At 55.6% G+C, this 24,870-nt stretch overlaps 3 protein-coding genes across 7 annotated transcripts; all 3 read right to left on the bottom strand.

Moving 5' to 3' along the window:
- Positions 1 to 159: 159 nt before the first annotated feature.
- dnmbp (dynamin binding protein) lies at positions 160 to 15,680 on the bottom strand. 4 transcript variants are annotated; one of them, XM_089016040.1, is made up of 18 exons: positions 15,348 to 15,680; positions 12,261 to 12,415; positions 12,035 to 12,157; positions 9,598 to 11,265; positions 4,980 to 5,173; positions 4,775 to 4,874; positions 4,553 to 4,700; positions 3,696 to 3,713; positions 3,185 to 3,384; positions 2,993 to 3,123; positions 2,816 to 2,920; positions 2,595 to 2,723; positions 2,119 to 2,454; positions 1,853 to 2,047; positions 1,555 to 1,753; positions 1,310 to 1,485; positions 941 to 1,210; positions 160 to 792 (listed from the first exon to the last, which is right to left on the bottom strand). In XM_089016040.1, the coding sequence occupies exons 2-18, from the start codon at positions 12,403 to 12,405 to the stop codon at positions 607 to 609; spliced, it is 4,323 nt and encodes a 1,440-aa protein (XP_088872166.1). In that variant the 5' UTR covers positions 12,406 to 12,415; positions 15,348 to 15,680; the 3' UTR covers positions 160 to 606. The 4 variants fall into 4 exon arrangements, with proteins under 4 accessions (XP_088872166.1, XP_088872165.1, XP_088872167.1 ...); XM_089016039.1 differs by having other exon boundaries at positions 941 to 1,485; positions 15,348 to 15,678; XM_089016041.1 differs by lacking the exons at positions 12,035 to 12,157; positions 15,348 to 15,680 and having other exon boundaries at positions 941 to 1,485; positions 12,199 to 12,299.
- A 2,529-nt stretch (positions 15,681 to 18,209) lies between these two features.
- Positions 18,210 to 22,190, bottom strand: cpn1 (carboxypeptidase N subunit 1). Of its 2 annotated transcripts, none has more exons than XM_089014770.1 (9): positions 20,509 to 20,879; positions 19,831 to 20,027; positions 19,603 to 19,758; positions 19,353 to 19,529; positions 19,178 to 19,289; positions 18,940 to 19,079; positions 18,772 to 18,871; positions 18,578 to 18,696; positions 18,210 to 18,422 (listed from the first exon to the last, which is right to left on the bottom strand). In XM_089014770.1, exons 1-9 carry the CDS (start codon positions 20,747 to 20,749, stop codon positions 18,312 to 18,314), a joined length of 1,353 nt encoding a protein of 450 aa, XP_088870896.1. In that variant the 5' UTR covers positions 20,750 to 20,879; the 3' UTR covers positions 18,210 to 18,311. The 2 variants fall into 2 exon arrangements, with proteins under 2 accessions (XP_088870896.1, XP_088870897.1); XM_089014771.1 differs by lacking the exon at positions 20,509 to 20,879 and adding an exon at positions 22,064 to 22,190 and having other exon boundaries at positions 18,211 to 18,422.
- Positions 21,759 to 24,841, bottom strand: fkbp10b (FKBP prolyl isomerase 10b). The gene is made up of 10 exons (XM_089014768.1): positions 24,489 to 24,841; positions 24,161 to 24,306; positions 23,901 to 24,090; positions 23,624 to 23,769; positions 23,360 to 23,549; positions 23,147 to 23,292; positions 22,848 to 23,037; positions 22,631 to 22,773; positions 22,391 to 22,560; positions 21,759 to 22,279 (listed from the first exon to the last, which is right to left on the bottom strand). The coding sequence occupies exons 1-10, from the start codon at positions 24,683 to 24,685 to the stop codon at positions 22,091 to 22,093; spliced, it is 1,707 nt and encodes a 568-aa protein (XP_088870894.1). The 5' UTR covers positions 24,686 to 24,841; the 3' UTR covers positions 21,759 to 22,090.
- Positions 24,842 to 24,870: the final 29 nt, after the last annotated feature.

Below are 24,870 nucleotides of genomic sequence, written 5' to 3'. Positions count from 1 at the left end.
CTCTCAGAATAACAACCAAAGCAAGTCTGTTTTTTATAGCAAGTCATTTTCCTCATCGGCATGAAAATTGAACTGATCACGTTTGTTAGCCGAAACCTGATCACAGCATTCGATCACGGGGGGTCCCTCATCTAAGAAGAAAGAGGGATGAAATCAACATTCTTGCATGGTTGCTTTAATCAAAAAAGGTGGTGCGCAAACATTCCATATACAACGTTGCATACAATATGTACACAGGGAGCAAATATGCACTCCTTATTCAATTAAGTCTTTTCACAGTGTCACTTAAAAAAAAGAATTAATAAAATAGGCCACTGGCATCGAGAGAAGCCCAGGAGTGCAGATAAAAATAGTTTTTTTTTTTGCAATCACACACACACGCCACAACATCCTCTCCTCAAAGCGCAACCTCACACTTTTGTTGGATCTGGCTGGGCATGGCCACGCCCATCGGCATGGCCACACCCATTTTATAACACCAAAAAGGAAAAAGTGCTATGAACACACATTGTTTTGTTCTTCAAAATCGTCTCTTCTTAAGCTTCCCCGATTGAATACTCAACGTGTCGTCGTCGTCCTCACGACTAGACGGGGTTGAAATGCCCCTCATGTGTACTCGGACTTGCGGATGTAATTAGACGGTACGTAGCCTCGTCGGCCGCCGGCCTCGCCGAGCCACCACTCGGCGTTGCCGTTCATGTCCTGGAACTCTAGAATGCGAAGACGCTGGTTGGCGGAAATGCTCAGTTCGTTGGCGCAACGGGCACTGAAGGAATACAGTGCAAAGTAGATCTGGAAACAAAAACAAAAACGCCATCATTGCCTGGTGACTTTTTTTCTGGTTTTCAAAACGTTGCCTGGCGAATTCGACGCTGCTTTTTGTATTCAATGCGAGTGCCATTCTGGGTGCCAAATTTCTTGGGCTGTAAAAAAAGCTCACCTGGTGCCGGTCCAATCGGGCGTCGCGCTCCGATTCGGCCTCGCTGACATCATCGACGGAGCAGGTGGGTTTCTTGCGCCCGCCTTTGCTCCACCGGTAAGAATCGGAAACTTTGTCGCCGCGAGTTTGGCGCGAGGAGGCGGAGTCAGACTCTGAGCGGTCGCTCGGGGTGGCGCCGCCGTCATCGTACGGGTCGCCACGGGGGCCCGAGCGCCGGTGGGAAGACTCCGGGTTCCGTCGGGCGGAGGCGGCGCGGCGCTCGGCGCACTCCTGGCGATCGGCGGGGTCGGGGCGATGGCCGCGACACGGGGCGAGGTCAGCGCGAGACGATGCGGGGTCCGCGGACGCTTGCGTGGCCGAGAAGCCCACCGTGGCCGTCTCCTGGTTGAACGTTAGCGTGCTGTTGCTGTTCTGGCGAGACAAAACGGGCGAGGAACCGCCGTAGCCCGACTCGTTGGACGACTGGCTCTCGATGGACACGTCCGACTGGCTACGGCGCGGGTTGAAGGCCTTGAGGAAGGAACTGTACACGAAGCCCTTGGTGACTGCGGAAGGACCGGAGCAAAGGTTAAGGCGGGTCGCGACCTTCCCGCGTCGGCGTCGCTTGCGCTTACCGCCGTTGTCAATCAACCAGCGATTGTTGCTCCCCATGGGGTCCTGCTGCTTAATGACGCCCACCAGGTCCCCCTCCAGGATGGACACGTCCAGATCCTGGGCCGCGTTGAAGTTCCTCTCGGCCCGGAAGAGTTTCCCGGGACCGTAGCGCTCCAGCAGGCCGGCTCGGTGCTGCTCCGTCTGCAAGATGCAATTGGGCTGGATGGACGAGAGACCAGGTCTCAGGGTTAAGCCACAGAAGACTTCTGGACAACCAAAGAAGCAGACCCGACTGACGGGGCGTCGCGTAGGACTCACGGGTCCATGGAGGTGCTTTTTGGAGCTCTGCTTCTCCAGGGCTTTCTTGCTGGGGCTCACGGCGGCATTGGTTGCGGCGGCGGCGGGCAGGTTTTCGGGGCAGAAGCTGAAGCTCTGCAGGAGCCCGAGCACGCGGCCGTACTCTTCCTGGAACTGGGCCACCAAGTTGCCCTCGGCGCCAACCTTGCGAGAAAACTGCAGAGAAGGTGGCTTTGAAGCCCCTGGCGGAAAAAACGCTGACCCGGCCGAATCCCGCCGGCACTCACGGCTTGAAGGAGAGGTTTCAGCTCCCCCAAGGTGCTCCTCATAAAGTCCTTCTGGGCTTGAGCGAAGGCCTCGACGCAGCCCGTCAGGAGGTCCTCGGCGGCGGCGTGGAACTTGGGCAGCTCGTCCAACAGTTGGGCGTTGAGCGCCTCGTAGTTGCTGCGCGCCACCTGCAGCTCGTCCTGCACCCGTCGCTCCTTCAGGCGCTCGGCTCGCTCCTTGCAGCTGTCGTAGTCCAGCAGCTTGTCGAAACGCTTCTGGACCAGCTTGTGAGGCCCGGCGAACATGAGCAGGAGCTGGCTCAGCGGGTTGATCACCAAGGCTTCCGTGCGCTCCTTCTGCTCAACCGAAAACCCAAGCAGATGGCGCTCGGCTGTTAGCTAGGCTAACTCAGGTCAAGCCATACGCAGCTTAGTTTTTCTTGACACGCAACTCTCCGGACCGGCACGTCGACGAGATTTCCCCCCCCCCGACTTACAAATTGGCTGAACTGTTTGTCGCTGATACAGCGATGGGCTCTCTGGAAGCGCTCAGGGTCAGGGAGACTTTGCTCCGTGTAGATGTCGCTGAAGCTAATGGCCGCCAGCACCTTGACCGAGGCCGATTCCTGAAAGACAGTCAAAAATATCCATCAGGGCGGTCCGTCAGGGCAGTCCGTCATGGCGGTCCGCCGACGTATGGGGAGCAAAAGCGCAGTACCCTGATATGCTGCAGGTACAAAGAAATGTCCCGGACCAACGATTTGATGAGTCTCTCCTGCAGACGGAACCTCTTCTCCGCCTCGTCGAACGCCTCGTCCTTGATCTGAGTCAAGACGGGAGGTTGAGAAACCAGCATGTCCCCGTGAGGAAGCCTCGCTGGCTTGCTCACTCGTACCTGGGGTGAAATGCCCGTCAGGTGCTTGAGGTGACTGCTGACGCGGTTGGACTTCTTGATGATGGAATGCATGCTAAGTTTGGAGATCTTGTCGATGAACGTGTCCTCGTCGCCCTTCCTGTACTTGACCACTGGGGGGTGGACGGTTGATCAGAACCGGCGCGGGCGCGGGACGCCGAATGAAATTCTCACCCAGGTCCTTGCGGCGCTTGTACTCGTTGATGTTGACGTTGATCTCCTTGACGGCCTGCAGGGCCCGAGCCAGCTGGGGCCGGTCGTGGTGGCCGTCGGGCGTGGCCCCCAGCAGCTCCATGAGCAGCAGCGGGTAGCGCATGACCCGCTGCACCGGCTTGATGAGGAAAGAGCCCAGGTTGATGTAGTTGGTTTTGCCCCTGAACGCCCCCCCAGGAACAAAAACAAGAACAAGAAGACAACGGATGAGCCGAAGTGAAAAACGGCAACGGGCGAGGCAACATGACTGAATGGCCAATGAGCAAAAGCAACCAAATAGCTCAACTTGAAGGCAAAGCCCCCCCCCCCCCAACCGTGTCTGTTATTATTTTGCCCACACGGTGGCGTTAGTTTCCCACTTTGCACATGATGTCGCATTCCACGGCCACATGCAACACACACACACAATCAAAGGGTGTTAGCAATCAAAATGATTGACATGCTCATGGCAACACTCTTTGTGGAGACTTACCACTCTCGATATATGGCCCTGTGGGTGCGGGGGAGGGAGGGTGAGAAGAGACAACAGGATACATGAGCCTCCGAACATCACCTCAACTATTTTCCCACACTTTTGTTTTGATCACTCGAGCGTCGGCGTTCCCGTTCGAAACCGACGAGCCCGGTTCAATCGGCCGCTTGCGTCAACGCCAGTAATCTGAGGAGGCGGTGCGGGGACAAACAGGCGCGACCGGGTGCGGCGCATTCCAAAGCTGCTCCACTTTTGAGCTTTAGCTTGCGCTAACAACAAAAAAGCCAAGCGGAAAGGTCGGAAAGCGGCTGGAACGGGGCCGCGGCGGGCGGGTGGGCGCTTATTTCTTTCTGTCAGCTAGCTTGACGCCCACATTCCCCCTCACATTTTTCATCCCACTAATCAGCATATTCTCATAGACTGATGAAACTGGGTAAAATCTCAGGTGCCACCCTTTCCTGACTCATATAGTATCGATCACATCTGCGGTGTTCCTCAAGGGTCAATCTCAGCGCCCTTTTTTGTGTGTGATTCCTCTGTAAAATGTCAGATACAATCAACCATAAGAGCGAAGATTCTTCAACAAGGAAAACAACCAAACAAACTACCTTTGTGGTGTTATTTATTAGCTATCTAGCTATCTATTAGCTATTTAGCTATCTAGCTGGCTATCTAACGTATCCTGTGACTGTAAAGTCACCTTGAAAGGCGCTTATAAATGAAATGTATTATTATTACTACTATTATTATTTATCCACTTTTGTGGTTTGTCTGGTATCAAAATCCAAAGTGGACATTCATCACAACACCTTTATTCATAACCCCCCCCCCCCCCCCTTTATTTTGTATTTTTTTACCTGAGCCTTTCCAGACACTCCAACACATGACACTGGATGGTGTCATCCTTCTCGTAGGTTTCCAGCAGCGAGATGGCGTCATCGTGGTTCTGGCAATAAACGTTGTACACGGCCTCCAGCTCCGCTTTAAAGTCCAGGAAGACCTTTCCTGGAGGAGGCAAAGACTCAACATGGGCGTCCACCGTCCCCCCCGTCCCCTCGCGATGACTTTGGAAGGCTCACCGATGGAGTCGCTTTCCTCCAACGATTCAAAGAGCCGCTGCGACAGATCGATGACAGAGTTGATGTTGCCAAAAAGTCCATCGTAGTCCACGTTGGTCACCTTGGAAGCCAAATGAGATATCATGGCAAAGTTGGAAAAACTCAACACCCCCCGCCCCCCTCCGGACCCTGAAGCCCACCGTCCCAGGTGGCGGCGTGTGGTCACCTGCTTCTTCCGCAGAGGCTGGACGATTTCCAGCACGCACATTTGCAGGTCCTTGATGTAGTCCTTCTCCGTCTGCAGCATCTCCTCGATCACCTTGGACCGCTTGTCCAGCATCCTGAGCTCGGGGTCCTCGGCGTCGGGCGGGGCGTCGCCGGCCAAAAGGCGCTCGGGCTCCGACGACAGGCGTGTCATCTCTGAGAAAATCCATGGGAACTTTGAGTGGCGAGCGGTCTGAAAGGCAACGACCGGCTCCCCCACACCCGGATTGGAATCCTTCTCACGTTAGACCGGCGGCTGGCGCGGCCGCTGACCCACTTTCATCAAGCGCCACTTTTATTTGCTCGTCCATGCGGAATCCAAAAGGGTCCGCCGCGCCGTTTGCATGTGACAAAACAATGCGCTCATTAAGCGTCCAAATGGGCCGACTCCCAAAAATACTCGCAAACTCTGCACCGAATCAGCCACACTTGCCACTCGACAGTTTGATGGCAAAGCAAAAGCGACATAGATAGGATGGTGACTTGAATTTTTCACCCAACATGCTTGAAAACAGTCTTAGCAGGCGCTCGTTGTGCGCCATCAAAACAAGGGCGTGGAAAATCCTACTGGACCCTCCGCACCCTGCCCAACACCTTTTCCAGCGACTCCCCTCAGGTGGGCGCCACCGATTCCAAACCAAGCTTCGTCCCCCGTCCCCATGAACCCTCTAAAAAGTAACCCAAATAGAACTGTATAGTGCCTCCATTTTTCTTATGATGATACTAGTGCAGCGTGTTCTACCGGAGACAAATTCCTTGTGTGTCCTACATTCTTGGCCAATAAAGATGATTCTGATCCTGCAAGATGGACGCACTTGATTAGCGCCGTGAATCCTTCCTGCCGCCCTTACCCGTGGCGGAGAGCGCTGACGGATAAGCGGCTGCCCAGCATATGCTACTTGATCAGAGCGGCGTGACACAATGGCCGCAGACGCTCAAGTCAAGCGTGATGGTAGGCCTCGTTTGTGTTTGGGGAAGTTCATAAAGTGCAACACCCTGATAAGTTTTGGGGGGTTCAAAAATCGCACCCAGACAAATGCTACCTGACGAAACTTTGACAACCCAAACCTGACAGCCGCCATTGAATCCTAAAAAAATGATAGAAAAAAAGTCAAATAGCGTGGTTGCGGATGTATACACGCCCCGACCCCTTTTTACTATCAGGAATGGTGAAAATAGCGACATCTTCCATTTCCTGAGTGATTATGGAAGACAAAAGCTCACTGCACGGTCCAAAACAAGCCACCGCAACGCTAACGAGGATTGCATCAGGGTGGTCAAACCTTCTTGGCCGTGCATCAAAGGCAAACTCCTGACAGGGCTGAAAGACTAACGGGATTAAAGGATGACAAGGCGCTAAGCGTGCAGGGGAGTGTTTTGAAAAATGGCGTCCCCCCCCCCCCCACCCCTCGCCACGCAGTATCGGTGTGACAGAAAAGGAGTCAGTCTGGAGCTGCGCTAGCTAGCGCCTGGCACCAGACAGACCCCCGCCATCCGCTCGCCATGCTGACGCTAGGGATTACTATCCGAGTCTGTCTCGCGGACTGTGTACGAGTGTCTAAGTGGCTGGGGGAGGGGTCGTTCATGGAAGAGGTGGGGGGGGGGGCCACCTGCTCTTCTCAGATGCAACGCATACGTTGGAAAAGTCCCTTAAGACATAAAGAGAGACTTTCAAATAGTTTTGACGAGCAAATCGGCAGATCTCTGCAATGCACCCCCCAGACCCAAATGACTATTTGCTGAACTAATATCATCTCCTGGCTGGAGAGCGCTTGAGATTGAATGCAGGTCAGGACTGCGGGCTTCCCTTGAGAGCAAAGAGGATGGCAGCCCAAGATGACGAATAGGTTTACATACGAAGACGTCTTTGGCAAACTTGACAAGGACCCCGAGGGAGAATGACAACAAAAACCCGAGAGGCCGCAAAACGAGTTCCGCAAGGTCCACAGAGTAAAGATACATATTGCTCTCTTCCGGCAGCGCAATGGCGACTTCTCGTGTACATGGCGACACGCCACCGGATGAAAACAAGGTGGCTTTGAATTGGCTCTCGTGTTGGACAACATTCGATTGTACAGGAAGTGAGCGGCATCTGCGAGGGGACAACACGCGGGTGTTTGTTTACCTTGGCTAGGCTTCCCGAGGGTGGTGAAGGGCGATCTTCTCAGAGCGGTTGGAGCCGACTTCCTGTAGAAGCTGTTGCGGTCCAGAGAGCCCACGTAAACGGGCTTCCGGCGACGTTTGTCGGCGGCGTGAGACGGGTAGCCCTTGTCCCGCTCCTCGCCGCGACCGTACAAGACGGGATCCTCAAAAGAGCGCATTTGCCGGACAGCCAGCTTCTTGTTTTGCTCTTCGACCCATTCCTCGCAATGGGTCTTGCGTCGGTGCCCCGGGTACTCCTCCCCAGACGAATCCACGGACAAAGAGCGCAAATCCCGATATCGGTTCTTCGGTCTGTTATGGGAAGGCCCGCCGCCAGGCTCGTCTGGTTCCCTTTCTGTCCGACGGCGGCGCCATTCGTCGTCGTGAGCGTAGTCCTCGTCGTCCATGCGACGGTGTTCACCCCCCTGGTAGCGCCCGCCGCGTCGATCGGCGTTTCCTTCGCCCCATTCGTAGTCACGCTGGCCCCTTTGTCGCCTCCTGTACTTTACAGCGCCTCTTCGGTCTTTGTCGTCGTGTTCTCGGCGCTCATATTCATCTTCTGAACGCCGATCCTGGTACTTGTTCTGGTATTTTTGTTCCCTGTAATGGTCCCCCCGGTCTCCATATACATCCTTTTCATCCGTGGAAAGGCAATAGTCCCCGTCTTTGGCAAAATAACGATCAGGATACCGGAAATCGTCGTCTTCGTATTCGTAACTGTACCTGTAACGATCGTGGTCGTGGTGGTTTCTGTACCAGTCCCGTTGACGATATCCCCTCTCTTCATAATATTCTCTGTCGTCGTGCTTTCTTCTCGCGTACCTTTCCCGGTACCTGTATTTTTCCTGACAATCCCACTCCTCAAATTCTGGGCGAGAACCACCGCGGGCGTCAACGTCCCAGTGACCTTGGCTTTCTGCCGTCCCTCTTTTGTCTCGTCTTCTGTCCTCGTGAAATTGGGCATCGCCGTCCCGCTGGTGATCTTCTTCCGGGCCTTGATAGAAGCAATGTTTGCCTTTCCATTCGGAAATCCTGACGTCCAGGTGCCCGTCCTGAGAACCGGGATGATAGTAAACGTTGCGGTTGCGAGAGCCCTCGTCTCCGTAAGGCGACTGGCGCCGTCGCTCTTGTTCGCCGCCCGTTTGGCCGTCCTGCATGAGGACGGGATCCCACGGCGGGGGCCACGGAGCAGCGATCGGGCCTCTCTGCGCAGGAATCCGAACGGGGTTAAAGGGCATCGGGAGGCCGGGAGGAGCGTACACGACCTGTTGCTGTCCAAGTTGGAGCTGCCGCAAATGGTGAAGGTGGGCCAGGCGCTCCCTTTCCTTGGCCCAGCCCGCATCCCCCAACTCTTCCACGCTCTTGCCCCTTCTCACCGCGGCCTCGGGGGCAAAGTTCCAGTCCACAGGAGCAAAGGCGAGGGGGGTGCCGTACATGGCGGGGCCCTCCATGCTGCCCGCCGCCAAGGCGCTTTTGGTCTTCAACGAGGCTTATTCCTTCCTTCCCGATGGCGGCATTCCTTCAAAAAGCGCCGGCCGAGAGTCCGCCTGACGGGCATTTGGGCGAGCCGCTGCCCCCCACTTGTTTGGTGGCTCTGGTCGACATGGCTTCAGCAGGACTGCCTGGCTCAGGCGCCTCCTTGCTCTCAGCAAAACAGAAACAGTCCCTCCCCGCTGAGATCTGGGCCAATTGTTGAAGGCGGGGCGGCGGGAAGAGGGAGGGCGACCGAAGGGGGAGGGCGACCGAAGGAGGGGCCTCCGTGGGTTCCAGATTCAGTCCGGTCACATGAGTCAGGGATTAGCCCGGGAGCCCTCCCGCTGTCTCAGTAGGCCGCAACAACCACTTTGGAGGAAATGGCTGCCTCCCACCCGGGGGGCCGGACTTTGACGGCACTTGGAAACAAATGCCGCAATATGACCAACAAAAAAATTGGGAGGGGGAGCGTGGGGGTTGCCTATTTTCAACAAGTTCAGGTAATCAACACCCCGCCAGGGGCTCGCAATCTCATCTGGCAGCAAACTACAAAGGTCGCTCGACAAACACAAACGGAAAGCAAGCCGTTCCCGTGGGAGGGGGGGGGGGGGGTCAATTTACGGCCCACTTCAAAACTCGCAACAGGGACAAGCCAGTGAAAAACTGAGACGGAACAAGACCCTCCCCCCCTCCGCCCTCTTACTTGCATCGGAAACTTGTAATGATCCGGCTAAGACTTCCCAGCTTTCCGATCCAAATCACAACCGAAACTGTGTGTGTGCGTGCATGCATTAGCGCATTCCTGCGGGTGGTGTTAGCTCATGCAAATCAAGTTGTAGCGGCTTGTAATGGGGTGTTGATGTTCGTGAAAGAAGCTGTCAAGCGTGCGGCCCAAAGATGGCAAGAACAGCGTGAAATAACAGACGATGACGGCAGGCTGCAAAGGGAGCGAGGCACTGACTGACCTTGCAACTGTTGCTGCTCCAAAGCCAGCGTCTCCAGCGTGTAGTTGCAGAACTCTAAGTTCTCCAAGACTTGCAGGCGAGTCGGCGCCTCCTCATCCTCCTCCTGCTGCTCCAGGAGGGCCCGAAGTTCCTCGGCGGTTCGCGCGTACGCATCCATGTCGCTCTCCACCTCTCGGAGCCGCAGCGACAGCGGGCAACTTTCCTCCGGCCCGCAGTGCTCCGGTCCCATCTCGGCTTCGGCCGTCGGGTCAGAGATGCTCCGAGGCAGCTCGTCGGCGGCGAGCTTGTTGTCGAAGAGAGGATCAGAAACGGGTCGCGGGGTCGGCGGCGGTGGACGTAGGGCGTGGCGGCTCGGTGCGGCCCGCGGGCGGGGGGGTGGCGGGCGAAGAGCTCCGCGTCTCTCCGAGGCCGTCGGACGCCGGGCCCCGCGGATGACGTCGCTCTCGTCACCGTAGCCCAAAATGGAAAAGTGTCTGGAGACGGCGGAGCGCTGGTCCCGCCACCCCGTCAGGCTTTTCTCAAACTCAAAGAGCTGCTGGGAGAGTTTGGCCTCCAAAGCGTCCGGCGCAAAAGACGACGGCGTTGGCCCGTTGGTGCCGGGGCGCCATTGGAGTTGGCTCGTCAACGCCGGGCCCAGCGTGGCGCTACGGCTACCGGCGGCGAGGCCGTTCCCCATCGCCTTGCGGCACTTCTGGACGTCTTTGGACCAAGCGGAATGCGCGGCGGGAAGAGTGAGGCTGGATTGAGGTCCGGCGTGGCTTCGGGCGGGCCAGCCGGGGCGCGGAGGGGGCAGGCGGGGCCTGGCCGGCGGCCGGGCTTTGGGTCTCTGCGGCGCCGAGCCCGTCCCGCCATTGGAACGGCTCTCCACCGGAGCGGCGCTGGTGTTGCTCCTCTCAAAGTAGTCCAGATCCCATACGGTGTGATCTTCAGGAGGGGTCGGGTTGAGGTCCTCCTCCTCGCCGTCGGGTTCCGGGCCACCCGTTTTTGGCCAAGCGTTTTCCATTCGGATAAAACGATGCGGGAAGATGCCGCGCCGCCCCCTCAGTTCCCCCTCCAGCCAGCCGTCGTCCGCCGTGTCCACCACCCGGATGCGGTCGCCTACATCAAAGTCCAACTCGCCGGGCTCCATGGCCTGGAAACGGTAGAGGGCCACGCCATACGCAGCGGCGTCGCCCTCCGCCTCGGCGTCGTCCTCCGGGGCCAAATCCTCTCGCCGCTCTTCGACCTCCGCATCTTGTTCGGCGGCGCGGTCTCGCCCGTGTTGGAAAGGGCCCGACCCCGCCGGCTCCTGGGGGGACCGTAGAGGACCGAGGAGCTCCACGAAGCCCTCCGGAAAGACGCCCCTGCGGCCGTCCAGCTCGCCCTCAAACCAGCCCGGCTCGGGCAGCCCCACGATGACGATGTAGTCGCCCTGGCGAAAGTCCAGCTCCTCGCTGAGCTGCGCTTGCAGACCGATGAGCGCCCGGGCCTGGCCCAGGGCGTACGGCGGCAGGTCCGAAGCGCCGGCCCGGATCGAGCGCTGCGAAAGCCGCCTGGAGCGGCACGAGAGGTTCAGCTCCTTGACGCAGGACGCCGGGAAGACGCCGGCGGCCCCCCGGGCGTCGCGGCCGCAAAGCCACGATTCCCCAAAGGCCGAGGGCTCGCCCGTCTGGCCCACCAGTACGTCACCTGCGGAAACGCACAACGGGGCCTCGCTTATTGCAACATCCAGCGCTCACTTGACCCTTGGGGGCCAAGCCCATTTTTTGACATGGCCGCTGACGGACATTTTCACTCTTCCCGCGCGGCCAATTAAAACCCGCCGAGTTAAGAAAGGAACTTTATTGACTGCATTTGAGTTTGCTTTTGATGTCTCCAAATGGACGAGTGAGCGCGAGAAAGGGAAAACCTTCTCATGCTCATATCTGCTAAGTTTATTTATGGAGGGCATGAGGCGGACCCGATACGAGTTAGGGGGTCACATTCCAAAGATCCCGTGGCTCCGCCTTCCATTGTGTCTGCGAGCACAAGTGGGACGGGGCCATGAGGAGTGTGGAAATTCCTACCGCTATTCAACACACATTTCCCCACATGCAGGAAATGGAATTTGTTGAATTGATTCAAAACTAGGATGTACGCTAACACGGTATTAGCATTGGAATGTTTTTTTTCTTTGTAATCGTCAAGAGCAGTGTGACGCATGGTTGTCTCTAGAGGTGAGCGTGACGGTAAAAGAATGACTCGCCCTCATGTCATAAAAAGAATTCCAGGAAACGAATAAAAAAGAAAGCAACAGGTGAATTTGCGCCAGAGTCTCCGAGTAGCATCTGAGGACATCTAGTGGGCAATTTGAGGAAGCAGCCTGATACAAACGTTGGCCATTTTCCTTCTTGGCTGGCGACAGAGGCACGATTTGATTTCTCGATTTCTCTCAAACGGTCACGTTTCAACGGCATACCTCTCACGAGGGAAAGAGCGCCCGCTTGCGTGGAGCAGAAGTCATTGATGCACACAAAGAGGCGATCTTCAGGATTGCAGTCGGGAATGCTCACCTCTTCCACAAACGTGCTGGGAAACTGACCTGGAGGTGGGCACAGATGAGGGAAACCCAAAATTCCTTACTTGTCGCCATCTTTCCGCAAATATCCCGAATCGCTCCGACGTTCTCTGGACGGGGGTCTGACCGGTGACGCCGTCCTTGTTGCCAAGCAACCAGAAGTCATCCACCACACCGAGCACCTCGATCACGTCGCCGGTGAAGAGGGGAAGCTCCTCCGAGACGCTGGGGAGGAAGTCGAACACGGCGCGCGCCAGCGATCCCGCTTCCATGACTCATAACCTGCGTGGACGGACGACAAATTGGGGTCACGTTCGGCGTGATCCTCCGCCGCACGCCGGAACTCCGTTTCCGAGCAAAACGCAAGGCGGGAGAGGAGAGGCTGATCGGGCGTGCGACCCTGGAGGCGGCGAGACTGGCGGTCAAAACAAAACAAACTGACACAAATGGCTGACACATCGGCGTCGGAAAGAAGAAGAAATTGACCTTGACTCAACGTAGTCATGCGATTGCTAATGACTGAAGACTTGTTGTTTTTTTGGACTCTGGAAGTGGTTGCTAACCAAATTGGTGATTTTTCACTCATCTGCCTTCACATGTCAAGAGCGACAAGCGTTGCGTTCCGCTAGCTGCGTTGTGGAAGCGCGTCGCGGCATGCACAAAGCTACACGTGAACCCGGCAGGTGAACAAGACGATCCTGCAAGGGAGTGGATGACAAGTTGCAACATTTGCAGCCGTCATGCCTCAAGTGAATGCGGTGGTGGTGGTGGTGGGGGGGGGGGGTTAAAACCCTGACAGGAAGCAAGACTAATTGGGCGGTTGCGTCTTCCAAAAGTGCCCATTGAGGTTGACGTTCACCTGGACTGGCAAAGGGCCGCTGGACTGCTGCAAGCGCTTTCTGCCGGCTAATCCGCAGATCTGCATGCGGCCAGACAAGCTCCTTATTGTTATTTTTGGGTCTGGGTGACTGTGTCACCGCGTCGCCTGATGACTTTTACGCCGGGGCCCGGAAATTTCCCACTGAACTTGTTGAGGGTGTCACAAGTTTCTGACTCACCAAAAGGACCAGATGGAGGTCACGTTTGTATGGGGTTGAAAAGAAAGACAAAGAGGGCAAAAGACAATCCTGGGGTCAAAGACAAAACCATTTGCTGTGAGCATTCCTGCTTGGCACATCATGGGTAGATCAAAACAGGTGCGTCTCCTTCTGGAACCTTTACAAGGTCCTGATAACGACATGAACTTTGCGCATTCTAACGTGTCCTGGTGGCACTCGTCAAATAGGCAGCGGGGGACTCGCCCAACATGGATTCTTGTCTTAAGAGACTTTCAGAGGTATAGATGGACCACTGTATGACAAGAATAGCAAAGGCCCCAGATGTGAACCTTGTGGAAGCCCACACGACAAAGGGGCAGTCTTTGACTCAAAACACAAAAAGTCAAATTGGAGCCAGATAGGGCCTCGAGGACTCAAGGGCGGTACCGCCAATGGCCACCAGGTGCTGCTATTTCCTGTAGCAGAGATGGAGACCAACGGTGTCTTCCAGTCAGTTGCAGTATTCGGACAAACACACACACAAAAAGCAAAACGTAACTTTGGGACCTCCTGTTCTATTTTGTAAAATGAGCTTTGAACGTGACGAGATTCCAATGAATGGAGATTGACTAGTTTGAGCTTCAGATTGCAATTCCCGCGCGGCAGAGGCAAGGCCGACACGACATGGGCAGGCAGTTGCTGACGGTCAGCATCCTTTATTGACCTGACGCCGGCGGCTCTTGGTCCATTCAGAGCGCCACGGGGGCAGACTGGGCGCCACGTGTCTAGCGGCAGAAGCCTCTGGAGAGGGCCGGACGCATCTCTTTGGAAACCAACTGTTGCCCAGTCAGCTGGAATTCAATATGACACGGGGGAAAAAAAACACTAGCCAACACGTTTGGGGGAAATTGGATTTGAATATTCCCAACACTGTGGGGGGGTCGCATACCTGTCACGTTTGCATGCTTTTCTATCGCACATTTGTATTGACAGTTTGTAAGATTTCATGGGGATAGCGGCGGGTGGATTCAGCGAGGCACCAAATGCCGGGCTCGTCCGCCCACGGCGAGGGAACACAGAATTCTGTCAAGGCAACATGACGTCAGTGGCGACCAATCCTCTTGCCGGCGAAAAGGACGAAGGAGGAAACCCCGGCCGGCGGCGTCCCACGGAAAAATGCCGTTCCGCATTCAGTTTTCCTATTTGGCAAGGGGGCGTCAGGGAATTCCACAGGAGGATGCCAGAATCTCGCACACAGGCCTCCTCCTCTTTTTCCATGTCCTTTCCCAAGCACGCCTCGAATACAAACGACAAACGCCCATACCGAGTGGAGGCCATGCTTTGCATAGACAGGGCAACAGTTCGGACGTCTGCGCTCGCATCGCCTCGGAAACCAGGGGCTCGCTTTTGAAAAGCCAAGAACAGCAAAAAGGGTGCCGGGGGGGGGGGGACGCCACACCCTGCAAACATGCCGCGAGCCCAAATTGCTTGCGCGGGCGGATACCATTATGTAACACCTCTCGTATTGGAAGGGCGTCGTCATAACGGGACGGCTCAAGTCTGGATCCATTCAGGGCGAGAAAGTCGAGGGTTTGTTCTGATGGACAAATCCAAATGGAATGAGCAAAACTGGACTAGAAGGAAGAAATGCAGCATCACTGCCTCACATCACGTCCGATCCCTTTGGGCAATCTACGCAGCCTCCCTGCACACAAGTCGAGAAAAATGACAGACCCCTCGCAATGATGACTGACACTTAAAACCGCTTCCGGGCCTTCAACACCAGACCAAAATGCACAGAATGGCACGCTCACGCACGATTTCATGGAAGGCGTCAGACATTTCAAGGCGAGCATCTCCGGTTCCTTCCTCACTGAATTCTGCCACTTGAAGGGAAAACAAACGTTTCACTTGAATGGAAAACTGCAACTCGTGTATGTTTGATTTGTCCAACAGTGTCTGTCAAAAGGCAGAAGAGAAAAACACGCGCGCGCCTATCCGATGACAGGGCGTACAAAACGAAAACAATATTGAGTGCCTTTTTTGAAGTCAACAGTAAAGTTTGGGAAACAGCTGATCGTACACAGACGCGACGGGTGTGATAGGAAGCAGGATCTCCACTTTGGAGCGGTTTACAAAGCAAGACACTTGACGTTTTCGGTCAAAATGCTTCTTACCTTTTCGGGTGATCGAAATCCAGCGACAGCTTTCAAGACCCGAGCGGACACGCGTCGACGGCAACTCCCGCACCGCTCCGCTCCGCTGATGATGTGGTAGTTGGCACTCGTGTCGTCCGCGCGCAACTTGTGCAATTCCGCCGCCGCCGCGTCTTGCTAGAAAGCAATCATCACAAAGCGAGTTGCTGCGCCGTTTTGTCTGCAAAAGAGTGCTGGCGCAGGACAGCGAGTGTTGCTGTCACTTGGTCTTTTTCATGGGCGAGGAGCCCATCCATCCATGCCGTTTTTTTTCACACATAAACACACCACACATTTTTTTTCCAAAGACCTCCCGTTAGTTGCCCCGCCTTGAGGCCTGACTCAAAAGAATAGGAAAGTAGCCTTTTTTCCAATCGGCTCTTTTAGCTGCCCCGTGAAATGCCTGAACGAAAACATCGCCCCTACGGACTGCGTGCGTCGTTTCAAGATTACTATCCCCTTTTAAACGCCATAACTATTTAGTTATTATTATTATTACGCCCAATAATGAAAAGTCTTGTACTGTAAATATGGATTGCTGCAATACAGCTACATATATCAACATACCTTTCTTGATACTTGCACTATGTCGTTTTTTTATGAAACGGTTTTGCACATTTACAGTATACATCTCAGCCTGATGATATTTTTATTTTACTATGCTTAGAATATCTTGTTTTTCTATCCTTTCAAATTGCTGCTGCGGACTGCAAATTTCCCCATTGCGGGACGAATAAGGGTTTTCTCATTCTGATTGTGGTGTTCTCATTTACTGTCATGCACAATAATACATATCCAATACCTTTTTGCTGTGATAATCTTGAAAAAAAAGGCATTTGTTCTCATGTTATTATTTGGTCATCAATCCGCATGTGACTGATGCAGCCCATGTTAAGAATGCACTTGATCCTCCCGATGAGGTCATTCATTTTCTTGATACGTATGTTGCAATTCACGATCCATTGAAAAGTAACATTCTATCCTGACTGAGGACATCGCGGCGGAGCGAAAAGGACTGTCGTGTTTGGAGTTTTTGCTGATTCTGCATGACAGCTTCCTCATGTGATCTCATATGTGCAAAAAAACAATGTGAGGAAACCGAGACGACTCTCGAGCGGGAACGCGGGAAAGGGAAGCCATTGAAGTGACACTAAAATACGGACGCAGTGGCTGGGGAATGTCCAAGGCCCGAGCGGCATGTTGATCCAGGTCAAACCGGTAATACGTCACCCTTCCGGTCTCCATATCTTGTCGAAATAGTTCTACGCAGTCACGTACAAAGAGGAAGGTTCCACACAATCCAATCCAGAACAGGCCCACACCCATTGGAGCGAGCTCGTCTCGGATTGGAGCTGATTGACAACAGATGGCCTTCGACGCTCATTGGCGTGTTTGCAAAAAACGCACAAAATATGCCATATAATATGCCATATGCAGCGCGCCGAAAGCGACCCCTTCCCTCTGCACACAATAAACATTGATCGTCTTTTCAGGCGTCACCACATTCGGAGGGTAAATCATAAATTGCCGCTGCTTGTGACGAGTATGACGGTTGCTTAGCAACGTAGGCGCATCCGTGACGACAGGGCTTTGTGTACACAACCCCCGCACGCCCACCGACGAGAATACATTGGACTGGAGTGTTGCGTCCGCATAAAAAAACGCGCCACCAACCGTGACGGAATTTGGCCGTTGTCGGGGAAGCGGCCTTTTGTCACATCTCGTCCTCTGGCGCCACCCGGTGGACGAGCGCCGAAGGAGCGTTTCGGTGGATTGTGGATTCCCCCAAAACGACTGTACAGGAAGACAACACGGATTCTTTTCATGTTCAAATAGTGGCGAGCTTTGCATTTCACAAGTCGGCCTGTTACGTCTTCATCAATTCACAGCAGCGACTGTAAAATGTGGGCCGTGATTTACTACACGTCCACTAGAGGGTAACGTTAGGCAGGAAATCACTATCCGACCTTTCTTCGTGATATCCGTCTTTTCTCGAAAGGTCCGTCTTGAAAATGGCTTGAAGAGTAAATCTGCCACCAAATCAATTTCTTCTCCTCCTTCAGCCATTTTGGTTGGACAAAACCGCGATGAAATCAACGCAACAATAGATTTGTCGCTACAGATACGCTGCGCCACTGTGCTCGTTGCTAGCGGTTAGTGATAATAGCAGTTTTCGCAAACTATGTTTGGCTAGTGTCTGGCCAATCAATGTTTGCAAAGCTAACGTTGAGCAGTTCTGGCGGGAAGCTGTTCCCGTCTCCAACTCGAACTCTGATTGGTTAAAGCGACAGTTTCGTCGACACTTTTCTTGTGCGAGAACAGATTGAGAAGGCGTCCAGGCAGATTTCTGACCCTGGTAACAAACGACGGCCGAAATATGATTGGTTAATTGCTTCAATACGAAAACAAACGCCCGGAAGCAGCACAACAGATGAAAAGCAATGAATAATTCATAAGAATTTATTGACAAAATATAATTCGCCCCCGCTATGAAATAATAATAATAATAATAATATTACTTTTTTTTTCAAGAAGATTTCAAGCGCCTATCAAAGCTCTCAGGGACACTTTACAGTCACAGACAAGCATAGATACAATAATAAATAAAATACAATTATCAATCGAATACAATAAATAAAATACAATTATAAATGGAAACAAGAGATAGAGCTACACAGAAAATGCCATTTTAAATAGATGGTAAATTTATTTTGTTATGCTTAGAATATCTTGTTTTCTATCCTTTCACTCCCACCCCAACCCCATCCCTCTTCAATTGCTGCTGTGGACTGCAAATTTCCCCATTGCGGGACGAATAAAGGTATTCTGATTCTGATAAATGATGACAGACATCTTATTGTACTGCAATAATTATTTATTCAGGAGAAAAACGTGAAAACAAACCAAAACATCAGTACGGGCCTGCAAAGATAAAAAGTGTTTGTCTCATCTGGGGCCCAGTTTGAAGGCGGACTTGGGGGCCGACGCGTTCCTCCTGCCGTGGGGCTGCTTGGTCTTGACGCTTTGTTTGGGGGCCTTTTTCAAGTAAAAATCACGCTGCCGCCGAGAGAGACAAAGTCAAAACATTCTCCGTCAATGATTGTTTGAAAAATGTCCCGATACGCAAGCGAGAAGAGGTCATCCGTTGACGGCCGGCGTTCCCGTTTCAAAATGGCGCCGTGACGCTTTGTTTTGGACGGACGAGTACTTACCTGGGTGGCTCCGGCCGGCCCCACCGTGACGGCGCCGGACGAGACGGCGTAACCCGGGGCGGAGGCCGTCACCGCGTACGTGCCGGGCAACAGGAGCCGGAAATAGTCGCCGTGCACTCCTGTCGGGGGGGGCATCGACGCGGTTGGAACCATTTGAGTAGCGAGAGGGAAGCGTCCGAGGAAAAACAACCAACCGCTGGTCACGTCGTGGTCGATGCCCGACACGGAGATCTCAGCGTTCCTGACGGGGTTGTTGTTTTGGTCGTACACCACGCCTTTGATCCCATGATGCACCTGCGAGCGAGGGCGAGCTTGCTAGCTTTCAGCCGTCCCACCTTTGATGAGCTAACGTGCACGCCAACCTGCTCCACGAAGGAAATGAGCGCCTCGCGGTTGCCCAGCCATTCTCCGTCCAGCGAAGACTCGGGAGGGAACTTGTCGCAGCTGAGCTCCAGCGTGATCTCAAAGCAGTTGGTGTGCAGATAGTTGAAGTCTTGCATGCCTGCGCCGCCGCCGCCGCCAGACCAAGCCAAAAGCTTTGAAAAAGCGCCACCCAAGGACGGGACGGAACGGAACGGCAACAACTTTTGATTGACTGACCCTTGGAGAGCGAGTACCAGCCGGCGCCGTTGGTGATGCCCTCGTCAAAGTAGTCGCCGCAGTTCCAACCTTTGTGCATCCAGCCGTGCGCGTACGAGTACGTCCTCGCCAACTGACACGCACGCAAGACCGGTTCACGGCGCCGTTTCCCGAGAGACAAACGGCGGCGGCTTACGTTTCGGAAGATTTTGTCATCCGGGGTGGCGGCGTAGGTGGTCCTCCCTCGGATGCGGGCGTCCCGCGACTTGTCAAAGGGGTAGTTGGCCACTACGGCGCCGCCGTGGAGATTGGCGGACAGGACGAAATTGTGCCTTTGCATCCACTTGATGACCGCCCGGGTCTCCGGTTCCACCTGGGGATTGGACGCCATGTTCAAAACCTCACTTTTTCTCCCCCCCCCCCAGGTAAAAAGGCGTCCGAGCGACCTGCTGCTCCCAGTTGTCCGGCAGCGGCAGGTGGTGGTTGCGCCCGTTGCTCTTCTCGTAGTAATACATGAGCGCGTTGAGGTCGGGAAAGTCGCGGTTCAGGTCCACTTGGCGCACGTTGCCTCGCCCCACCAGGTAGCCGTTCAACTCGGGCCCCTGGCGGAGAAGCCGGCGCCGCTTTTGCCGCCATTTTGCTGGTCGAGCGGCGATGACCCCGTAGCGCCTTACCTGCCTGGCGGCCACCTCGTAGCCGTCGGGGTTCATGGAGGGCATGATGTGGATGCGCGTGTCGGAGAGCAGCCGGATCACCCGCTCATTTCCCGCCTGGAATTCCTCACAGAGAAATTGGGAGAACTTGATGAGCAGCTCGCGGCCGAGCACCTCGTTGCCGTGCATGTTGCCCACGTACTTGAACTCGGGTTCCACTGGGGGGAGGGAGGGACACACACACACACACACACACACAAAAGGCATAAAAGGTTATGAGAACAGTTGCAAAAACAAGCTGAAATATCCCAAGCAGGCTTCTGGAACGTGACGCCAAATCAATTCCAGATGTTTTTTCCATCACCGCAAAAAAAAAAAAACGTTTTCAGGATTGTGCATGTGAATAACTGCCCAGATCTCACATTCTTGGTTTCTATTTTGGGAGGAAGCAGGGAAAACCACGCCGGCACTCAAAAAGGGGAAGAATGCGCCCAAACCCAAACAGGCGAGCGTCACTTGCCACAACCTTGACATGTTTTGTACGCGGCGGAAAGAAAAAGTCCGCACCCCGCCCGCGTTTCAAACACGGTTTTCAGGTGACCTTTGACCCCTGCGAGCGAACGAACGTCGAGACAAGCAAGCGAAGGGCCGCGGCGTTGCGAGTCGCCCAATAGCGCTCGGGGTCGAGCGCCGACTCACGCGGCTCGTGGACGCCCGGGTTGTCGCTGAACTCCATCACGTAGAGGTGGCGGCCCTCCACGCTGCGCCCGACGCTGTACACGCGGCTGACGGACGGGCAGCGGTTGTGCACGGCCAACAGAGCTCTGGCCATGTCCTCGTAGCGGTGATGCCGCAAGTCCGAGACGGCCGCCGGGAGCCCCGCCAGGAACCAGCGAACCAGAAGAAGAAGAGGAAGAGGAGCCCTCCGGCCGCAGTGCATCGTGGCTGACGGACCCCCACTTTTCGCTTGTTTTGGGGGTGAAATTGCGCCCTTCTCGCTTGGCCTTTGCACACAGCAAAGCTAAAGTGAGTCCCTCGCTGTGCGCCCTCCCACGCCGAGGAGAGCAAGTAAGGACAGCCCCCCACCACCACCACCACCACCACCACCCCCTTGGCTTTCCCTTTTGTCTCCCTCTCCTCCTGCGACGGCCCTTTTCTCCTTGTCAAGTACACGTTAGTGGCTGTCAGTGGCGCCGCGTGGAATGCTCGGAGGCCCACCTTCGCCTTGGCCCGGCCTTGCGCCCCCCACCCCCCTTCGTACTTGGCGGGGTCTCTGCAAACAGGCCATTTTCATTTGGGGCGCCCCTTCTGGCTTTTGTCTTCCTGGGAAAAGAGGCCGGTTTCCAAGGCGTCGCTGGCGTTCCAGCTTCCAGTCATCCATTCATTAACTCTTGAGTCAACACGCAGCGGCGCCTTTTCGCTTTCTCGCTATGTTTGTGGAGACCCCCCCCCCTCCCTGCCCCCTTCTCGACAGAATCCAATTTCTTAAGCAACACGGTTGCTGGCGTACACTCTGCGGCGCAATCGCCACAGATGTGTTCCAGAAGGACCCAATGAAAGCCCCCCGCCGCCCTACGTGTGGGAGAGGGCGACTTAAGGGAGGACTTTCCCCTCCCGGAATGGACCCGGTGCCGTTTGTTGGAAGCAAAATAAGCTCGAGGGAAACAAATGACGCTTGTCTTTTGTTTACCGAGCCGTGTTAAATAAACAGATGACAAAAGGTCACACAAAGGCTGGTTCTCAAGTTTCGAATGTGACCATTTTGAAACGAATTGGCGACAGCGACACCGCCCTCCAGCGGACAAGGAAGGGATAGCAACCTCTGAGACGAACAAACGGGAGAAAATTGGTGGTTGGAAATCAGTTGGAGGTATTTTCAGGGGAGGGGCAGCCCATCAATGAGTCCAACAACAGTTCCGATTGCCCTCCTGCGATCGAGTCAAAGTACACACTTTTTCACTTTAATGATGTCATCAACACGGGATTCTGCTTCGTCCTTTGGCTTTTTTTTTTTTAGCCCTGGCCACACCCCCTTTGGTCATCTTCTCCGGCGCCGTTGGACACGCGTTCCAGCCCAACGGATCGCCCACCGCGGGCACTACGAGAGCACCGCCAGTTGTCACGTGGCGTCCTTTTTTTTTGGCTTTGCGTGCGCGCGTCCCGCCCGACAGTGCATTTTATCAGTCCCATCCGACCGCGAAAAGATGGCCGAAAAAGGAGCTTTCGAGTCCGGGCGATTGTTCTTTGCGGGTACCTGAGACGAGCCACGAGACGGCGCCCGTCACAGCTCGTCGCGTCGCGCTCGCTCCGCGTCCTCGTCCACTTTGAGCTTGAGCTCCGAGGCCGTGATGCGGCCGTCCCGGTCGCGGTCCTGGTTGGCAAACATGTCGGCGATCGCCCGCTCCGGGGCCGTCCCGGGCCTCAGGCGACCTTTGCCCTCCGACACCTGCAGCTCGATGAAGTCGGCAAACTGCGGAAACGTCGCGCCCGGAGGGAGACAAGGTGGCCGTTCAGCATTCGGCGCGTTTCGCCGGTCGCCACCGCGGGGTTAAAAAAAAAAAAAAAAAAAAAGAGGCGCCACCTCTTCCGGGAGGACGACCCGGTCCTCGTTGACGTCCATGGCCCGGAACAAATCCGCCGGCGCCGGCGTCGCCTCCAGCCACACGAAGAGGTAACCCGGCGGCACGCCCTTCTGCACGCGCACCATCTCGACGTGGAATATCAGCACGGCGCCGCTCGGCACGCCGGGGGCTGAAGCGGGCGACAAAGAGGGCGTCACGCCCTCCGAAAACCCCGAGCGGGCGGGCGCCAAAGTACTCGCCTCCTTTCTCGCCGTGGCCCCAGTGAGGCGGCACGGTGACCTTTCGCCTCTCGCCCTCGCACATGCCCTGCAAGGCCCGCTCCAGCCCGTCGATCACCTTGTCCGAGCCCAGCACGGCGTCCTGGAGGTTGTCGTTGTCGTGCCTGCCGCCGCGCACATCGAGCTTGCGTTTCACAGAAAACAAAAGGGCTCAAAGGGCCAAAAGAGCACAACTGACGAGGAAAAGAGGCGCGTGCCGTCCACCAGGCTGCAGTTGTAGTGGTAGTGGACCAGGTCGTCCACCTCGCTGGTGCGCTTGCAGTCTCGGGGCCGGTGGAGGACCTGCACGTCCACTTGGTCGCCGGGGTTGTGGAAGTCCACCACGTGGATGTCAAAGACCAGCACGGCGGACGGCGGGATCACGTCGCCTGCAAAAAGCAGGTGGAGGTGGAGGGAGGGAGGACAAAAAAAAAAAAACGGTTTTGTTTGTTACTTTGGACACGTTTGTTTGCCAGTCAATGGCGTTTTGTGCGGCACCTGCTCCGCCTTGGCCGTAGGCCAGGTGCGGCGGGATGACGACCCTCCGTCGCTGGCCCGCGCAGAGCCCCAGCAGGGCCCGGTCCACGCCGGCGATCACGTAGCCCATCCCGACGTAGGTGTCGTAGGTGCCGTTCCTGCGGTAGCTGCGGGACGCACGAGCGGGGGCCAAAAGGAGGACGTGGGCGCTCGGGGAACAAACGGCGAGCTGACCTGCTGTCGAAGGCCTCGCCGTTCAGGAAGCTTCCGTTGTAATGGTAGCGGACGTAATCGCCCGCCGCCGTCCTGCGGGCGCACGACTCGGGCACCTCCCCTTCTTCCACCGTGATGTTGTCTTTGGGGTTGTGGAGGTCCACCAGCAGCACGTCGAACAGCAAGGTGGCGTGGGGGGGCACCTCCGCTCCTGCGCCAATCAAATCAATATACGCGGCGTTTCCAAGGCGACAACGAGAGGGGCGCCTTTCAGCGCCATCTAACCTGAGCCCTTTTCTCCGTAGCCTTTGAAAGGCGGGATGAGGATCTTGCGCACTTCGCCCACGCACATGCCCAGCAGGCCCTCGTCCAGGCCTTTGACCAGCCAGCCTTCGCCCACCAGGGAGTCGCGCGTCCGCCTGCGCCCGTAGCTGCGTGGGGGGCTCATACGAGCCCAAACAAGTCAACGAACGACACCCACCCCGGCGCACGTGACAGGTCGTCACACGCGAGACCGGGACCGGGAAGCTTCTCGGCGACCAAAAGCGGCCCCCCTCCTCACCTGGAGTCAAAGGCGGTGCCGTCCAGCAGGCTGCCGTTGTAGTGGTAACGCACAAAGTCGCCGCGCATCACCGAACGTCGGCAGTCTTTGGGGCTGCTGACGCTTTTGCTGACCACCAGGTCGGCCTTGTTCCACAGATCCAGCAGAAGGACGTCAAAGACCAGCGTGCTGTCCGGAGGGACGGCGTCTCCTGCGGGCGACCATTTTGTCAAGGTACTTCAAAACTCGGCCTTTGAACATCAGACGCCAAGGCCTCCCACCTGCTCCGCCGCTGCCGTAGGCCAAACGCGGAGGGACGGTGAGGGTGCGCCGCTCGTTGACGCACATGCCGAGCAGGCCTTTCTCCATGCCGGCGATCATGCGACCTTCCCCGAGAAGGCCCACCTTGGCCGCCCCTCGCTGGTAGCTAAACCAAAAGAAAAAAGGGAAAGACGAGTTGGAATGGTGAGACGTGTCAAGTCCAGGCTGAAAACGGCTGCAACGGCGCCATCTGGCGGACAAAAGTCGAACTTGAAGAACTTGAAGAACACTCCCCACCCCCCGGGCCAAAACTGAAAAAACAAAAAAAAGCCCGACGGGTGCCCTTACCTGGAATCAAACGGTTTTCCGCCGTCGAGCAAAGTGGCGTTGTAGTGATAGCGGACGTGATCCCCGTCGTGGACTTGCCGCGTACACGTCGGCGGGATGAAGCGTCGCTCCACGACGACATCGCCGAGCGGGTTCGGGTTGCACTCGGCGAAACGCGACAAGCCGAGCAACGCGGCGACGAAGCAACGGGCGAACATGCTCGTCGCCCAAATCGCAAAGTCAAGCAAATGGCGCAAATGGCAACGAGTCAAAAGCGTCAAAGCGGAGGCGTCGCCTGCAAACCTCCAAAGCCAGCAGCGATTCCAAGGAAGGAATGTCGGACGGGGGGAGGGGGGAGACGGTCGTGTTAAAGTAGGGGCTGGACTTGGGGGGCGAAGACGAA

Source organism: Hippocampus bargibanti, linkage group LG15, assembly GCF_051943395.1.
Source record: "Hippocampus bargibanti isolate YZ-2025 linkage group LG15, ASM5194339v1, whole genome shotgun sequence".
Classification (NCBI taxonomy): domain Eukaryota; kingdom Metazoa; phylum Chordata; class Actinopteri; order Syngnathiformes; family Syngnathidae; genus Hippocampus; species Hippocampus bargibanti.
This window is presented reverse-complemented; position numbering and strand designations above follow the sequence as displayed.

What these genes read in the sequence shown, in the direction of transcription:
- cpn1 (XM_089014770.1), bottom strand. Translation starts at nt 20,749, where the DNA reads ATGCACTGCGGCCGGAGGGCTCCTCTTCCTCTTCTTCTTCTGGTTCGC. An exon ending in ACGAGGTGGCCGCCAGGCAG is followed by an intron (nt 19,759 to 19,830) that starts GTAAGGCGCTAC and finishes CTTCTCCGCCAG; the next exon opens with GGGCCCGAGTTGAACGGCTA. An exon ending in CGACCACGACGTGACCAGCG is followed by an intron (nt 18,697 to 18,771) that starts GTTGGTTGTTTT and finishes CCCCCCCGACAG; the next exon opens with GAGTGCACGGCGACTATTTC.
- fkbp10b (XM_089014768.1), bottom strand. Translation starts at nt 24,685, where the DNA reads ATGTTCGCCCGTTGCTTCGTCGCCGCGTTGCTCGGCTTGTCGCGTTTC. An exon ending in GGAAAACCGTTTGATTCCAG is followed by an intron (nt 24,307 to 24,488) that starts GTAAGGGCACCC and finishes CTTTTGGTTTAG; the next exon opens with CTACCAGCGAGGGGCGGCCA. An exon ending in GGCACGCGCCTCTTTTCCTC is followed by an intron (nt 22,774 to 22,847) that starts GTCAGTTGTGCT and finishes GCGCGGCGGCAG; the next exon opens with GCACGACAACGACAACCTCC.
- dnmbp (XM_089016039.1), bottom strand. Translation starts at nt 12,405, where the DNA reads ATGGAAGCGGGATCGCTGGCGCGCGCCGTGTTCGACTTCCTCCCCAGC. An exon ending in TGACGGGCATTTCACCCCAG is followed by an intron (nt 2,921 to 2,992) that starts GTACGAGTGAGC and finishes GTCTTGACTCAG; the next exon opens with ATCAAGGACGAGGCGTTCGA. An exon ending in AAAAGCACCTCCATGGACCC is followed by an intron (nt 1,754 to 1,852) that starts GTGAGTCCTACG and finishes TCGTCCATCCAG; the next exon opens with CCCAATTGCATCTTGCAGAC.